The sequence below is a fragment of the Pelophylax lessonae genome (assembly GCF_965119305.1).
Source record: "Pelophylax lessonae genome assembly, chromosome: 2".
Lineage (NCBI taxonomy): Eukaryota > Metazoa > Chordata > Amphibia > Anura > Ranidae > Pelophylax > Pelophylax lessonae.
Genome location: NC_138769.1, coordinates 51,650,687 through 51,669,289, shown reverse-complemented (window position 1 = coordinate 51,669,289; position 18,603 = coordinate 51,650,687). Strand labels below are relative to the sequence as shown.

General features: G+C 40.4%; 1 protein-coding gene across 3 annotated transcripts in view; it reads left to right on the top strand.

The window, feature by feature from the left end:
- The window catches only part of KCNJ15 (potassium inwardly rectifying channel subfamily J member 15), a 134,016-nt gene extending 115,700 nt beyond the window's left edge, over positions 1 to 18,316 (top strand). For all 3 annotated transcript variants that reach the window (XM_082246106.1, XM_082246108.1, XM_082246107.1), the window contains exon 2: positions 16,657 to 18,316. In XM_082246106.1, the coding sequence (XP_082102232.1) occupies positions 16,676 to 17,800 (1,125 nt within the window). In that variant the 5' untranslated portion in view covers positions 16,657 to 16,675 and the 3' untranslated portion in view covers positions 17,801 to 18,316. The remainder of the gene's footprint in view (positions 1 to 16,656) is intronic.
- Positions 18,317 to 18,603: the final 287 nt, after the last annotated feature.

Below are 18,603 nucleotides of genomic sequence, written 5' to 3'. Positions count from 1 at the left end.
CTGATTGGTACTGCTGATGGGTACTGCTTGCTGGCACTGCTGGTGGATACTGCTGGCTGGTACTGTTGGTGGGTAATGCTGGCGGGTACTGCTGGTGGGTACTGCTGGTGGGTACTGCTGGAAGGTACTGTTGGTGGGTAATGCTGGCTGGTACTACTGGATGGTATTACTGGCTGGTACTGCTGGTGGGTACTGCTGGCTGGTACTGCTGGCTGGTACTGCTGGCTGGTACTACTGGCTTGTACTACTGGTGGGTACTTCTGGCTGGTACTGCTTGTGGGTACTGCTGACTGGTACTGTTGATGGGTAATGCTGGTGGGTACTGCTGGTTAGTACTGTTGGTAAATCATGTTGGCTGGTACTGCTGGTGGGTACTACTGGCTGGTATTGCTGGTGGGTACTGCTGGCTTGTACTACTGACTGGTACTGCTGGTGGGTACTGCTGGCTGGTTTTAGTGGCTGGTACTGCTGGCTGGTTTTACTGGCTGGTACTGCTGGCTAGTACTGCTTGATGGTTCCCGACCCACCGTCCATCCCCACGCATCAGTGTAAATCTGTGACAGGAAGGGCACTGGAGGAAGCATGCGGCTGCAGTAGAGAGCAGAGCCAATGCTCCCTATATTGTTCCTGTCACAGGCGGAGGCAGAATACATTTGGTATCATTCCACCTGTGACACAAGCCGGCGCTATACAGGAAGCATTGGCTCTGCTTTCTCTAGTGCAAGTGAATAAATAAAGTAACTGCGCTAAACCCTCAGAAAGCATATATATTCAAAGAATGTTAAATATGCATAAAATCCGGCTATACAATAATGTTAGTGCACAATAAAAGCGTCAGCTTAAAAACATCAAAGTGCCAAGGTTGTTATAAAACAATATCAATAGTGGTATAAACAATGTAAAAGACTTCTAATAAATGGAATATTCATTAAACCATCTGAAAGAGGAAAAAGTGCAATGGTGCAGGAAAGTCTCTATGTTGTATTAGCTGTAGTGTGTCCCTTCGCCGGTCACCGCGGGTGCTCAAATGGTAAGAAGACTCACTTACCAGATGTAGTAGATTCCTGGTGGCATACGCTAACAAGGAATCAAAAATGCTTGGTCTTTGTGCCTCCAGGCTCCTAAAACAGGCTAGGGTCCTCTGGGTAGGCTATATTCCTGGGTGCTGGCGGACACTGGACTCCTCTTCCGCGGGTGCTTGGTGGTTCAAAGTGTGGGAATATAAAAAGCAAAGGACTTCTCCTCGTGTAGAGTGTTAAAAACTCCTTTATTTTATCCACACACATAAAAATGTATAAAACCACTGCAAGTTCCATAAAAACATTCCGGAATGGACATGCACTTTAGTGTAAAAACTTCAAATCGTGAGTTGGAGGAGGGTTATAGCTGGCAGTAATTGTGCATGTAGAAGATTGGGTGACACTGTTGGTTGGTGGCTTTGATTGGGAGCCTGTGGAGATGGAAGGCACATTGGCTAGCTTTGAATGGGGGTCTGAAAAGATGGTGGGATCAGCTGGGAGTCTGGAAAGATGGGGGGGGGGCAGGTCACTAGGGCTGACTGTAGTTGGCAATCTGGAGAGTTGGAGAGGGTTAAAGCTGACTGAGATTGAGCATGTGGAAGATTGTGGGGCACTGCTGGTGGCTTTGTCTGGATAGATGATGGGGGGGGGGGGGCACAATAGCCGGTTGTGGTTGAGAATCTGCAGAGATGGGGAGTTATAGCTGGCTGTAATTTGAGCTTGTGGAAGCATTGAGGGAATGGGGGTCTGTGTTGGGAGGTCTGGAGGTATACGTGGCACTGTGGCTGGTCTCAAAAGACATGGCGGGGGGGTTGTGTCATTATGGTGGGCTCTGGAGTGAATAACTGCAGATGACAAAGTCAATGGAAGTTTAAACAGGACAAAAACAGTAACCAAACTGAATGAAAACTGGAAGAAAAAAAATCACAAATGCAGTTTTGCAAAACCTTCAATTTTTATTGGTTCATTGAAGTAATCTATTAACTACAGATTACATTTGTTATGCAAGTTTCTCTACTTGAACAGATGTCTCAGTCACACATCCTCCTTAGTCCCCTCTCGGGTTTCTTTCAGGAGTGGTATTGTTCCCGGATAGGTTCACACAGGTTTATGCCATGAAATATTCGCTGGTATGGTGATATTAATGCATTGTGATTTGTGGCTTTCAAAGAACAGAAAACAAATATCCAATTTCTTTATTTGCTGATTAGACTTTGTTTTGGATATGAGTTTTACTGGTGCACATAGCGTGAGTTCCTCATCTGGAGAATTACTGTAAATGGAAGAAAAGGGGAGAAACTCTCAATTTCTCTGCTGTCACTCAACATGGACAATAACAATAATGAGCAATTAGCGGAAATATGATTCTGGGCTTAGGTTTCGGCTCATGTGTTAGGTGTAACGGGATGCATGTTTACTTGTATTCTAATGCGTGGAAATATGCTAATCCCCAAACACCTGATATTTAAATCATTTTAGCACCGTGAATGAATGTACTCATATCTATTACGCGAGATTTTTCCTTTACCTATAATGCTTCCTCCTGACCCAGGGTAAAAGCAATAATTCCACATTCCTCATAGCCAAATTAGAACTGTAGGCATAACTTTTTCATTTTGGATAGAGTAAGGGAGAGCAATTTCCCCCATCAGTTTTTCTTTTTTTCTTGTGATCAAATTGGGGGACACAGATTTCCCTTCACTTATTAGGCATGTGGCAGGGACTCTTCATGGAGAGATCTGGGGTCTCCTCTGTCCTTAAAAGCATTTGGTTACATGAAGATCAGCATGATCAAATGCTTTCCATTTTTATAAATGGTGCAGTTTATTTCCGGGGAAGCCGGAAATTATGTCAGGTCATTGCTTCCAGTTCCCTATATCGTTGAGGCGAACAAAGTGGTTCCAATCTTTGTTTGTCTCTATGATCAGCCTGATGAAGTAGCGGAAGGCGTCCGGAGGGGGTTGTCCCCTCCCATTGCTTGTAAAAGCAATCCAGCAGCTAGTTAGCTGTTAGGATTGCTCTTACAAGAGAGCCAACCATTGGCTCTAAAAAAACTGTACTGGGGCAGGCATCATCCCAGTATAATCACATGAAGTCAAACGACATATGGGTACGTCGCTGATCGGCAAGTGGTTAAATGTTGCCTGGTCGCTGCTATTTATTACCAATGCAGAATGTGGGCAGGCAATGTTTAATACTTAGTAATTAGATAGCCTTCTATAAGTCGGAGGACCAGCATGAAGGTACACTTATATTACCAAAAGTATTGAGGTGCCTGCCTTTACATACACATGAACTTTAATGGCATCCCAGTCTTGGCACACCCTTTGCAGCTAAAACAGCTTCAACTCTTCTGAGCAGGCTGTCCACAAGGTTTAGGAGTGTGTCTATGGGAATTTTTGACCTTTCTTCCAGAATTGCAGACCTTGCTTTGTGCACTGGTGTGTAGTCTTTGTATGCTGATGCTTTAAGAGTTCCCTTCATTGGAACTGAAGGGCCAAGCCCAACCCCTGAAAGACAACCCCGCACTATAATCCCCCCTTCCACCAAATAAAATATTACCAGATGCCAACCACCCCACATACATTTACTGCAGCAGAAGAGCCACTCTGAGCAGAATCCCTGTACGTGATTCTGCAATTCCGGGTCTGAGGCGCGTACATGCGCCACCGGCGACCCGCTCCTGCTGTGATTGGACACAGCGGGAGTCAATAAGCAGGTCCTGGAAACGTGATGTCCTGCCGATCATTCAGGAGAGAGGCAGAATGGTAATCTGCTTATGTAAACAAGGCAGATCGCTGTTCTGTGACAAGGGGAGGCATGGATCCTGTGTTCCTGCTAAGCAGAAACACAGATCTATGCCTTCCTACAGTACAAGCACCCCCCACACAGTTAGCAAGCTCTCCCTAGGAACACATTTAACCCTTCAATCGCCCCTGATTTTAACCCCTTCCCTGCCAGTGTCATTAGTACAGTGACTGTGCATATTTTTTTTAGCACTGATCACTGTGTTAGTATCACTGGTCCCCAAAAAGTATCAGTTAGGTGTCTGAATTGTCCGCCACAATATCACAGCCCTGCTAAAAGTCGCTGATTGCTCACATTTTTAGTAAAAATATATAAATAAATAAGAATTCCAAAAATGTCCCCCATAGTTTGTAGACTCAATACCTTTTGCGCATATCAATCAATATACGCTTACTGGGGGATTTTTTTTTACCAAAAATATGTGGCAAAATACATATTGGCCTAAATTGATAAAGAAATTAAATTTTTTAAAACATTCTTTAATTAGATTTTTTTTAGCAGAGCATGCAAAAAAATATATATTTTTTTCAAAATTGTTCGTCTTTTTTTGTTTATAGCGCAAAAATAAAAACGGCAGAGGTGATCAAAAACCACCAAATCATTTTCAGATCAGATCAGATCAATTTGCGGGTAAAAAGGACATCAATTTTATTTGAGTAAAGCTTTGCACACAATTGTCAGTTAAGATAACGCAGTGCTGTATCGCAAAAAATGGCCTGGTCATGAAGGGGGGTAAACCTTCCGGAGCTGAAGTGGTTAAAATGTAAGTTCCCCTTTTTACAATAAAATGAAAAGGTAAACTAACACCTTACACCATTCCCACCCCTTGGTCTCCACTGCATTTACCTCTGTGGACAATAGACCACAGAGGTAACAATAGGACAATAGGACACTGCCCATGCAGCCGGTGCAGCGGTCTGGAGATTTGAAAGCCCTGCTTCTCCTCACCATGCTTCTGTAGGCCTTCTAGGATGGATCAGAGCAATTCCAAATGGACCAGCAGTGTGGACTGTGCCTCCGACCCCCCCCATACCTAAATACTGGGGGGCAACCCACTGCAAAGGAGCATTTTTTTCCTGGAGTTCAGCTTTTATTAACACATTACAGAAAAGATGTCCCATACGGCTTTCAATTTATTATCCATTGCTGGAAACCAATGGAAAACCACAGTGAAACGAAGAGTAGCGGTAATTTTAATTCATTTTGGAGCAGCGCCTAATATGTGGACTGCTGCAGATGGTGCTTAAATCCTAGTTCAACAATGGAAATCTTTGACTCTTGTCATGTGTATTTTGGGATGTAAGAACTTGGGCTGCTGTTCCGCCCTGGCAGGTTAAACACAACATCTGCGAGAGAAAATTGAGAGTAGTAACTTCTGCAAATCCCTGTCATGATAGGGGATACTGCAGCTGCCAATACAGATTATGTCATACCGATCCGCAGCGATGACAGCTACGCAACTCTGCTACTTAAAGAAGAACTAAATTCTCATAAAAAGAATGATTATTTTTGTAAAAACTGTCGGCAAAAAAGGATTGCATTTTATTTTGTTATATTTGTTACATTGGTTTCTACATTTTGTTGTTTTTTTTCTCCGTACATTTTTTTGGTTATATTTTTTATATTTTATTTTTGTTACATTTGTAGAATCCTGCCTTAAGAGCCGGTTCACATTAGCGCGACTTGTCAGGCGACTTGTCAGCCTGACAAGTCGCGCTCCCTCACGGTCCATTGACCGCTACAAGACCCGTTCTAATAGGAGCGACACAAGTCGCTCCGACTTAGAAAAAGGGTCCTGTACTATTTCGGGGCGACCTCGGAGCGACTTGCATAGACTTCCATTATGTGAAGTCCCTGCAAGTCTCTCCGAAGTCGTGGTGCAATGTAATGCACAAGTCGCCCCCGAAGTAGTAAGGAGTCGCGTCGCCTCAGTGTGAACCGACTCTAAATCCCAATTCTGGGTGCAAAAAAAAAAATACCCTTGTCCCCTCTTCCGCCACACACACACACCCACACACAGACTGCATGGGTTAAATGCTCTAAGTTTCGGGGGTTGCGGAAGAGGCTGTATTACTTACCTGACTTCCCACTCCGGCAGGCTTCCTCTGGAAGCTGCTCCTGTCCACGGTCACATGGTCACCACCACCACATACAACACGGGGTTAAAAGCCCTGCACTGTACGTGATGACACAGAGGCTCCATCTACAGATTGCACCATTGGGGAGATTCAAAGAACACTGGAGCCAGCCTTTTCTGCAACCCCTTTAGACTTAACTAGCGGGAAGGCCCACTGCAATGCTTTTTTTGTGCCTGGAGTTAGGCTTTAATCTGGAGTGGTCCTACTTCTTAGTCTTTAGGATTTTACTGTATCCATTCTGAGTTCTGTTACTTACATTAGCTGGGTTTAGCATTGAAGTCATTGTTTGCTTCTACCTGCTTCTGTGGAGCGATCTCTGGTAGACAAAGTGAGGGGGTACAGGGTTGTGGGTTATGAATATTTATTTTACCATTGCCAATCACTAAGGGGTTTATGCCAGTGATCTGAGCTAGGGAAGGGAATACTGTACTGTATATATTTATGGAGACCTTCTGGAAGGGTCTTTTTCTCCTAGACTTTGTTTGGAGAGGATGTGTGTAAAAGGGTCCAGTCTTGGTCTAGTCTAGGTCTGTCCTTTGGGGATGAGCTGAGTGCAGGGTGGCCCAGTTCATGCTTCTCAGGCTTACTGACAGGGGAGGATGTGAGTTTGTAGAGGTCCAGTTTGTGCTTCTCACTCCTGCTGACTGGCGAGGTTGTGAGTCCATAGAGGGCCTGGGGGGGTGGGGGGGACATTAGTCCATAGGGGTCCATCTTATACTTCTCCTGCCTGCTGCCTGGGGAGGACGTGAGTCCATAAAGGTCTATTTCATACTTCTCAGGCCTGCTGCCTGGGGAGGACGTGAGTCCATAGGGGTCCATCTTATACTTCTCATGCCTGCTGCCTGGGGAGAATGTGAGTCCATATAGATCCACTTCATACTTCTCAGGCCTGCTGCCTGGGGAGGACATGAGTCCATAGAGGTCTATTTCGTACTTCTCAGGCCTGCTGCCTGGGGAGAATGTGAGTCCATATACAGTAGGTCCACTTCATACTTCCCAGACCTGCTGCCTGGGGAGGATGTGAGTCTGTAGAGGTCCAGTTCATGTTTTCAACTCTTGCTGTTTGGGGAGGACGTGAGTCTGTAGAGGTCCACTTCATACTTCTCAGACCTGCTGCCTGGGGAGGATGTGAGTCTGTAGAGGTCCAGTTCATACTTCCGACTCTTGCTGTTTGGGGAGGGCGTGAGTCTGTAGAGGTCAAGTTCATGTGCTTTTCAGGCGTGCTGATTGGGGAGGAATATGAGTCAATAAGGGTCCAGTTTATGCTTCTTAGGACTGCTGATCAAAAACAAAGAGATTTCCAGTCACTACTTACCAACCAGCCAGCAACCAGCCAAATTAACCTGTCTAACAGTATGCGTTAAAAACAGGGGTTTAGTTGCACACATTTGCAAATACATGCGTAAGCTGCAGACCGCGCCAAGGCACCCTGATATCTGCAGTCCCTAACTCTACCTTTAAAGAGTCTCCACAATGGGAGCACATGCATTCTGATGAGATAGATGGAGGACAGGTGACTGGAGGGAGCCCACCCCTCCTTAAAGGCGCAGAGTCACACTGAACACCCAGTACATCGCACAATGGCAGTGAAGGTGTCAGTGCGTTGCCTGACCAATATAAACATTATACGATATTGCAAAAAGTGGTCACCTCCTCCATCTATAACTGGTCTAGATAGTAAGGAGCACTGGAAGGGCAAACGCAGATCAAAAACGAAGGGATTTCCAGTCACTACTTACCAACCATATTGGTCAGGCAACGCACTGACACCTTCGCTGCCATTGTGCTATGTGCTGGGTGCTCAGTGTGACCCTGCGCCTTTAAGGAGGGGTGGGCTCCCTCCAGTCACCTGTCCTCCATCTATCTCATCAGAATGCATGTGCTCCCATTGTGGAGACTCTTTAAAGGTAGAGTTAGGGACTGCAGATATCAGGGTGCCTTGGCGCGGCCTGCAGCTTACGCATGTATTTGCAAATGTGTGCAACTAAACCCCTGTTTTTAACGCATACTGTTAGACAGGTTAATTTGGCTGGTTGCTGGCTGGTTGGTAAGTAGTGACTGGAAATCCCTTTGTTTTTGATCTGCGTTTGCCCTTCCAGTGCTCCTTACTATCTAGACCAGTTATAGGTGGAGGAGGTGACCACTTTTTGCAATTTCTTAGGACTGCTGCCTGGGTTGGTTGTGAACCCATGGAGGTACAGTTAATGCTTCTAACATCTGCTGCCTATGGAGGAAGTGAGTTTATAGAGGTCCAGTTCATGCTTCTATAGATTGCTGTCTGAGAAAGAATTGAGTTCAGAGAAGTCCAGTTCATGCTTCTATAGATTGCTGTCTGAGAAAGAATTGAGTTCAGAGAAGTCCAGTTCATGCTTCTGATTCCTGCTGCTTGGGGGGTTTTGAGTCTGTAGGGGTCCAATTCATGCATCTCAGCCCTGCTGTCTGGGGAGAATGTGTGTCTAGAGAGGTCCAGTTCATACTTCTCATACCTGCTGATTGAGGAGGATGTGGGTCTGTAGGGGTCTAGTTCATACTTCTCCAGGCTGCAGACTGTGGAAGAAAGCTGAAGTTGAAGATGACCTGTAACTAAAAGCAAAACATTTTTCGTCTCATTTTGGATAGAGTGAGATATAACCCCTGTCATTTGGGGAGATTTCTCGTCACTTCCTGTCCCACAGCCAAAACAGGAAGTGATAGAAAATCCCTTCAAAGTGAGGGAATCCAGTTGTGCCACCAGTGTCACCAGAACTGGTGCCCTTATTGGAAGATTTCTCCAGTATATGTGTTCTGGCAGCAACCCAAAATTTGGGATTTTCTTTTACTTTTATCCCGGTGATCATGGCAAACAGAACAAATTAAGAGGATGAATCTCTCTAATAGGGACGCTGACAATGATAAAAACCGACAGGGGGTCTAATCACTCTCCACTCTATCCAAAAAGTAAAAAAAAAAATTGCCTTTAGTTATACTTTTGTTCTATTCAAGTATATACTCTTAACTTAACCACTTGTTGACCGCAATACGTATATATACACTTGTACTGTAAGATAGACTAGGTGCCTTTCAGTGACCACATGTTTTACATAAAAATTATGATGAATAAATTACCATGAAAACATAGTGGTATTCTAATTGGGTTCCAATCAAACAGATGTGGCAAGTGTTCAAATTTTACTTCTGTATGTAAATTAGATCGTAAGCTCTGGGGGGGTTGATGTAAATGGTTCAATTTTCACTGTAAAGCGCTCTGTAATATATTAGGGATACTTGCATGAATTGGCATCATATCTAGAGATTAAAACATTTATTTTTGACTATATGTTGACTATTTTTTTAATATCCAATTAAATCATTTTAATATATGTTTAGACATGTGAACTTGATAAAGGCTAGTAGTGTGCCACTGGAACATTTCTGAGATATAGTTTTATTAAATGCATCTCAATGTCCTCTCAGAATAAGTCCCTATTTTCTTTTTTTTAGGTCTGTGCTTAAATAAAAGTTATGTAAATATCTTTCCAACTTCTCTGTAAGTTAGCGGTATAAGTTTCAGTTTCTTTTTGGATGCCTTCCAATTGCTACTCACCATGTGCTACTCTATTAAAGCCAAATTTTCCATATCTCATGCTGACAAACGCTAACCAGCTCAAAGCAAACCTATACAGACTGACTTTCTGTTTCTATAGTAAGGGCTGATTTCGTTTTATAATCCAGCAGCTCCGCATGAACAATTGGCCACAAGGGCATAAAGGAATGACCCATATGGCTCTCCCCGTGAACCCTAATTTAAAATAATAATTATTATTTTTTTTTTTTATTATATTTTTACTTTAATTTATACACTTATAAAATAGTATTTTTTTTATGTCAAATGAATATAAAATGTGATGTTTTATTTTATATTTTAGTTAAAAGCTTCATTTTAGAAACACACATTTGTAGCTGTTATTCAGGTCTATTTTTAGTACAACAGCTGTGAGAAGGTCCCTGCTGCCATTGCATATAGCGCCACCTGCTGATCGCATGTGGAAATGTGAAATATGAATATTGGATAGTTTTAAAAATATAAAAGCATAATTTTTGCAATTAAAATAAAAAGCGTTTTATATATATATATATATATATATATATATATATATATATATATATATATGTATGTATGTGTGTGTATATATATATATATATATATATATATATATATCCTTTTTAATGAGAGTAGAAAATGTCTTCTATTTCTGATTTAGTAACTGCAATTGCGATCAGTTCTGTACCTGGGTTTAATATGAATCTTCCCTTAAGGCAACACTGAATGCACTCTGCATTACCATAAATACCTGTTTTTCTACTGACCCTGAAAAAACCGGCTTGTACAAGAACACAAGTTATAGATGCCATGTGAGATAATACGTCACATCTGGCTACATTGTGTGACAAAAAAAGATTGCTAAACTATTCTTTTTTTAATAGAACTGAATATTTGTTGACTGCCCTGCACTCCACATTTCCATGCACTTGAGAAAAAGATAGTAAGATGATCAAAACTGTTGCTTTCATTCTACAATAAGCACTTGATATCTTGTACCGGTGTCCTCAGCCATTCATACTGAGCTAATAAAACAGGGCTCTAAATCTTGAACCAATCAAATCGGAAATGTATACTCAGCGCTCAAATGCAGAAGTTTTAAAATTGAGATTAAAAATTACAATATAAATGTGATAAAATGATCACTAATCTTTACTGGGCATTAAATCTATCTAATAATGAATATGTACTCAGTAGCAAGCCACTATATCAAATCTACCATAAATTACAACAAGTGTTAGGTATATTTTTAAAACACTCTGTCACCAGGATCAGATTGCAGCTGCATGCATAAATGTCTACACACTCTGACGAAGTTGTAATGACGAAACGCGTCAGCGCGGGACCTAATGGCAACTGCGAGTGAGGTCAACATGCCACCGGAGGGGACGGACACTGCCACAAAGCAAGTAGCAACGTGGGGTGGGATGCCATAGCAAAACCTTCTGGCAGATATATGACTGATGTGAATATCGTAAATGCTTTTTTTTCAGCAATGTTAGTGTGTTTTTAAAGGGGGTTGGTTTGCCAACAGACATGTGCATGATGAAAAAATGTGTTTAGTTTTGTTTAGATTCGTTAATCTAGTTATTTTGTTTAGTTAAATTTGGTTGATTCGTTCAATACGAATTTGGGATTCGTATTCAGAATTCATATTCGGAATTAGTTTTATGTCTTTTCCAATTTTCTTCTAATTTACCGATTTGTTTCTATTCAAAACGTTCAAATCGATAAAATTGAATCAGTCGAATCGAAAACTTTAGATTTTTTTTTTTAATTGAAATGTGGCAAAGTGAACAAACAAAAGAAAAATCTTCATCAAATGATTACAATGACTCTTTAAATCACCCTTGGCTTAACAAAAACAACATTATTTAGAAATGGTACTCAAATACATTGTTTCTCAACTCCCGTCCTCAGGGCACACTAACTGGCCAGGTTTGCAAGAAAACTGAATACATCACAAGTAAATAATATACGCAGTGCTAAATGATGTCATATGACAATGAAACATATTCACAAAAGACATATATTTTTATATATATATATATGCGCCCATTTCACTTGTTTTATCTGGTGATGAGATTTTGTTTTCCTTCATTTACCTTTGAGTTGGATCTTCTCCTTGAATCAGGATCAATTTATTCACTTATTGGGACTTTATATATTTATATTTTTTCTCTATATGGGACTTTATTGATGTCACTATCAAGTTATATATGTCACTTATCACCTTTCATGGACATTTTTTTATCTCTTGGTTTATTTGTGATTTATTGTCGTGAATATGTTTCATTGTCATATCACATCATTTAGCGCTGCACATATTATTTACTTGTTTTTTTTTTTTAATCTGTATATCAGTTATTTAGTGCTGGCAGTGTTTTTTGTAGTGATAGCGCATTAATAGATTTTTACCCCTTTTGAAATACATCACAGGTGATATAATTTGCTGCTCAGTGATTGCAGTATTCTAGTCCCCAAGGTAAATACTTAAAATCTGGCCTGTTAGTGTGCCCTGAGGACCAGAGATGAGAAACACTGCTCTAATACCACACAGTCTTTGGTTTCAGAAATATGATTACAGTTCGAATTCAACTGGAATTCGGTAAAAAATTTGATTCGTATTTCAATTCAAATTTCCGAAATTCGGATGAATTTTGTTTTTGTTAGCATTTGGTAAACTTCATTTATAGTGTAATTCGGGTGTTTGGATATATCCAAATAACGAAAAATGTGTCCGAATATTTATTCGGAAACAAATGAACTGCACATGTCTATTTGCCAATAAACACATCATGTGAACGGGATTATGCGATGTATAGTTGTGTTTTCTTAAAAAGATTGGCAACATTTGAAGCGATCCCTGAGTGTGGTGTACTATCCCCTGGTTGTTTGAAGTGACATTTTGAGAAAAAGCAGGTTAACTGGTCAGTCTGGTGAGTGTTAACCCATAAGGGAGCGGGGCACACATGGTGAAGGATTGGTGATTATTTCACGTTACATCTGGGCTGTACCCCACGGATGCAATTGACCAGTGATCTGTCTTTTTTTCACATATGATGGGTTTTTTATTATTTACTGTGGACATTTCTGTATTCAGCTGCAATCTGATCCTGGTGACGGAACGCCGCTCATAGTGTCTTATAAAAAAATAGGGCTGGACAATGTTTTCAAAACGAAGAGCTCTTGATCCCTTTAGGGAAAGAGAGCCTTGACTGATGGGGGCATGGCCAGGGGCTAGGATTAAGCAGGAGGCTACATGGGGAAAAAGGATATAATGGCATTTGGGTTTGGGGCTGGGGCTGAGCCCTGTTAAGAGGACCTTCTCCAGGGAATTCTGGGTCTTTTAAGAAGAAACGTAGTGAAGAGCTGCCCAGTGCCCACCTCTCCGCCCTGTTTTTTCGGTCGGTCTGTCACAGCTTTGGTGCCGGTTTTTGAACCTGCCAGCAGTTAAAGTTCCGGTAATGGGTTATGCCCTTGTTTGTAAATTGTCATGCACTGATGGTAAGGACAGACCCTCCCCCCTTCCCCTTTTTGGAATTTAAGTTGTTAATGACTAAGAGTGCTCACAGTACAACTGTGACTGGTCTAAACGTGTACTGGTTTTGGTATTGGAAACGGAATAAGGCTGTGGCCTTGCCCTTTCCAACGTTATCGTGTTAAGTGTGATTTTTTATATGGGGAGGGGGCAAGGAGGGGTTGTGTTACTATGTTAACTTTGTTTCTGAGCCTATGTGCCTCAGCAGTCAAGTTATGTGAAGACAAGAGAGAATCGGTACACCAAACCCAAGGATCATTATTTGTGTATTGTTTATTGTGTACTGTCTTTGCATTATTTTATCGCAGTTGGACTGTGTGTACCATTGCTGCTGCTTCGCGATACACCTCACCTACAAGAGCAATAGAGAGGGCCTGTCTGCTTAGCTCATAGTACACTTCATCCCCTTCCAAAGACATGAATTGCAATGAAATGTGTTGGGATTATGAGAATGATTTACAATGAAGCAAAAATGAGATTGATGCAAAAAGAAAGAAAATGTATTAGTAAGTCTAATTCTTCTGAGTAGTAGACAGTCTGCAGTCCACAGTAGAATCTAATTAGGGTTGAGTGGAATGATTTTAGCAAAATAAGAGATTTCACCATTGATGCATTTTAGCAGAATCTCTCATATTTGCTCACTAAGCTGCTTACATTAAATTTTCTTTAAAAAAAATTGTTAAAAAGTAGTTTTTTTCTTGGGCAGGATATATTCAGTGTTTTTATTTTAGTTTTCTTTTTTTTTGGGGGGGGGGGGGGTATTTGATATTTTAGTGTATTGCCACTTTATATTTTTTGTTTTCCTTTTCTTGCTGTTTTATTTATTTTTTTCTTTCTATGAAAAAAATAGTTACTAAAATGAAGGGGTTGTTTTTAGGTACAACTAAGTACAACTAAGTTTCAAGGATAGTTGAAAAGAGCTTCCATAACCCCCAGGAGGGTTTTTATATTGTTTTCTTTTTTTTCTTTTTGTGGTATTTGATTCTTATTTATGTATTGCCATTTTATACGTTTTATTTTACTTTTTTGCTCTGTTGTTTTTTTCTTTCTGTGAAAAAAAAATAATTAAAAATAAATCAATGAAGGGCTGTTTTTAGGCACAAGAACAGGTCAAGTAAACATGCTTCCATAACCCTCAGGAGGCACTTAGCCATGGCATCTATAAAAACCATCTTCATTTGTTTTCAGAAATCTTCTGATTTCCATCTAAAGTTCAGGGAAATACAAACCGTTTAGCCCATCTCTATATTTAAGTAGCATAAAAGAGACAAGGCTGTGACTTGAAAAATAAAGATCCTTATCTTGCTGGATCTGCTTTGACAGTTGGACCTATAATTTAGTTAGTTTTAATATGTTTTGAACAAAACTCCATTTTTAGTTTGTTGGGGTGGATGTTAGGATAGATGCCTAGCACATTAATGTTGATGATGTCCTTACAAAAGTGTAACCTTTGATAATAGTCAGGACTCTTTACAATAATAAACTGGTTCTTTGCTAGCAGGCTACCTGATGATTAATCTAATTTTACAGCAATACAGTACCATGAAAAAGTATCCATACCCCTTGAAATTGTCCACATTTTCTCATATTACAACCAAAAACATAAATGTATTTTATTGGGATTTTATGTGATAGACCAACACAAAATGGCACATGATAGTGAAGTGGAAGGAACATTATAAATGTTTTTAAAAATTCTTTACAAAAAAATATGTGAAAAGCGTGACGTGCATTTGTATTCACCCCCCTAAATCAATACTTTGTATAACCACCTTTCACTGCAATTACAGCTGCAAGTCTTTTTGGGGATGTCTCTACCAGCTTTGCACATCTAGAGAGTGACGTTTTTGCCCATTCTTTTTTGCAAAATAGCTCAAGCTCTGTCAGATTGGATGGAGAACGTCTGTGAACAGCAATTTTCAAGTCTTGCCACAGATTCTCAATTGGATTTAGGTCTGGACTTTGACGGGGCCATTCTAACATGAGAATATGGTTTGATCTAAACCATTTTATTGTAGCTCTTAGCTGTATGTTTAGGGTTGTTGTCCTGCTGGAAGGTGAACCTCCACCCCAGTCTCAAGTCTTTTGTAGACTATAACAGGTTTTCTTCTAAGATTGCCCTGTATTTGGCTCCATCCATCTTCCCATCAACTCTGATCAGCTTCCCTGTCCCTGCTGAAGAAAAGCACCCCACAACATGATGCTGCCACCACCATGTTTTATGGTGGGGATAGTGTGTTCAGTGTGATGTGCTGTGTTAGTTTTCTGCCACACATAGCGTTTTGATTTTAGGCCAAAAAGTTTAAATTTGGTCTCATCTGACCAAAGCACCTTCTTCCACATGTTTGCTGTGTCCACCACATGGCTTCTCATGGGAGTTCCAGTTGGCTTTCTTTTAACAATGGCTTTCTTCTTGCCACTCTTCCATAAAGGCCAGATTTGTGGAGTGCATGACTAAGGGGGCTAGGAACAAATGCACGCCACACTTCTCAGACTCAAGATTCAGACTCAGATTTAGTTGTAAAAAATGTTTAAAACCATTTATAATTTTCCTTCCACTTTGTGCTGGTCTGTCACATAAAATCCCAATAAAATACATTTATGTTTTTGCATGACAAAATTTAGAAAATTTCAAGGGGTAGGAACACTTTTTCATGGCACTGTCCATTAGTTGGAATAGGTGGAATATGTATCCTAAATCTTGCTCTACTGGTGGACAGGTAAGTGTTTTGATCAGGTGTCCCCAAACTCTTAAGCTTATCGACCCCATTTGTGAAATTTCAGATTGTTCATCAAACCCCCCAAACATTTATTATATGCAATATTTTATTAACTACTACTTTAAATAGTAGTAAGTAATATGAGTAATAATCATATTGAATGTGAATACATTCAACCCCTATTCTTGGCCTAAATAGGTGATTACCATTGTTAAAATGCTAAATTCTTAGTAAATGCACATTTAAAAAAAAGTATGGGCATATGTATATATCCTTCATGGAAGCAGGAGAGTCACAATCACAGCACACTGCTAAATAGGGCCAGTAACAACAAATAGCTTACAGAGACAATTCAGAATCAAGGCCGATCTCAGTGGCTGATCATCCAACCTTGAGTAAAGCTGTATTGCAACAAGCCTACTTACCTTCAACACTAGGGACTGGCACAAGCTCTACAGAGATCTCAAAAGATTAATTTACCTCAATTGACTTTTTAATATTTATTGACCCCCAATCAGTTACTGACCCCCAGTCATTTTAACAACCCCAGGGATAGTTACTTTGTTACTTGGGGATCAATATTGGCTATTGTGGGAACCATAATTTAGATAGAGGTGTGTTTAGAACCTACACTAGGTACAAGGATTAGTAGGAGGAGAACCTTTTGGCATTCCTTGAAACTCTTACATAATTTTAATGTTAATAATAGTGTTTTTATATGCACAGTGCTGTAATTAAGTTTTACTGTTCACCCAGTTAGACAACTAACAAAATTTATACTTGTTCTTTGAATTCCAACTGTAAGGAAACATTTTTGGGACTTACCATTTCTCTTTCCTCTTTTCTTTAGTGCTCTTCCAGAGAAGATTATGGATACTATTGACTCTGATTTACCAGGCTGCCCACTGGTTCAAGATGTGATTCATAATGAAGTGAAGTCTGAGAGGCCAAGGGTGATATCTAAGAGTGGCCATAGCAATGTCAAGATTGACAAAGTGGATGGTGTCTTCCTTCTGTACCTTCAGGACTTGTGGACCACTGTTATTGACATGAAATGGAGGTACAAGCTGACCTTGTTTGCGGCCACCTTCTTCCTGACATGGTGTTTTTTTGGAATCATATATTTCGTGATAGCATTAGTTCATGGAGATGTCCACATTGACCCAACTACCAACCACACTCCGTGCGTAATGAACGTTGACTCCTTTACTGGTGCGTTTCTCTTTTCTCTGGAGTCGCAGACCACAATTGGTTATGGATTCCGCTTTATTACTGAAGAGTGCCCTGTTGCTATCATCTTACTGGTGGCCCAACTGGTCTTGACAACTTTAATAGAAATCTTCATCACTGGTACATTCCTTGCCAAAATTGCTAGACCTAAAAAAAGAGCTGAAACCATTAAATTCAGCAACAAGGCCGTCATCACAAAACACAATGGAAAGATGTGTTTAGTAGTACAGGTGGCCAACATGAGAAAAAGTTTGTTGATACAATGCCAACTCTACGGTAAACTACTTCATAACTATGAGACCAAAGAAGGGGAGAAAATCTTGCTAAAGCAAGATAACATGAGCTTCAATGTAGACTCTTCTTCAGAAAGCCCCTTTTTGATTCTGCCATTAATGTTTTATCACGTGCTGGATGAAAATAGCCCACTGCATGACCTTACTGCTGAGAACATAAAGACAAAAGACTTTGAACTTGTCGTTCTTCTTAACGCCACGGTGGAATCTACCAGCACAGTGTGCCAAAGCAGAACATCCTATCTGCCAGATGAGATCTACTGGGGCTTCGACTTTGTTCCTGTTGTCTCTTTGTCCCAGCAAGGGAAGTATGTTGCAGATTTCAGCAACTTTGATAAAATCAGAAAAAGTGAAATACAAACCACATTCTACACAAATACCGAGAAGCAAAGATTAGAAGAAGAGTACAGACGGCAAGCATTACAAGCCAGACAAAATCAATCATTTCTCATTTTGCAGAGTGATGTTTGACTATTTTGCTACAAGTTGTAGCATGGGCAAAATCTTGAGTATTGTTGACTTTGGGAACTGGTTATACCCATTCCTCATAAGCTACTTACCTAGCTAAACACTCAGATCAACCACCAGTGACTGTAAACCACTTGGTATGGATAATTTATTTATCTTGCTGTTCTATCCAATATTTGATTTATCTTATTCCTAAGTGCCATACTGGGAAAACCAGTTAATGTAAGCACCGAACTGTGAACTCAGAGACTATAAAACCAAATCACTGTAATGTTTTCTTGTGATCACTTACTGACATTGTGAAAAAATAGGAGAGTAGCAGTCATGTGGGGGTACTATATACAATGGAAAAAATACACTGACAAAAAAGTTCTGCAATGTTTTGTAAAATAACGGGATTGATTTTCCAAAGGCAAGTAGACTGTGCACTTTGCAAGGGCAGTTGCACTCATTTTCCTCAGAGCTTAATAAATGTGGTGGAGCTCTGCTGATTTCCATGATCCAATCATATGCATGCAAAAATGCTGTTTATTTTCATTTTCCTTGTACCTGATTGGATATTCTTTACAAAGTGAAGCTTCACCACATTCACTGTGAAAATGAGTACAACTGCACTTGCAGTGCACTGCACTTTTCCTTTAGTAAGTCAACCCCAATGTGTATTTCAGCTTGTACAATATTGGATGTTTATGTATATAGGACAAATTCAAACTCCATAGCAATGAATGTAGTATGCAAATACTTGATGAAAAGTATAGTGAGTCATTTTAGGGTTGGACAATTACAAACAATAGCCATTAAAAGAA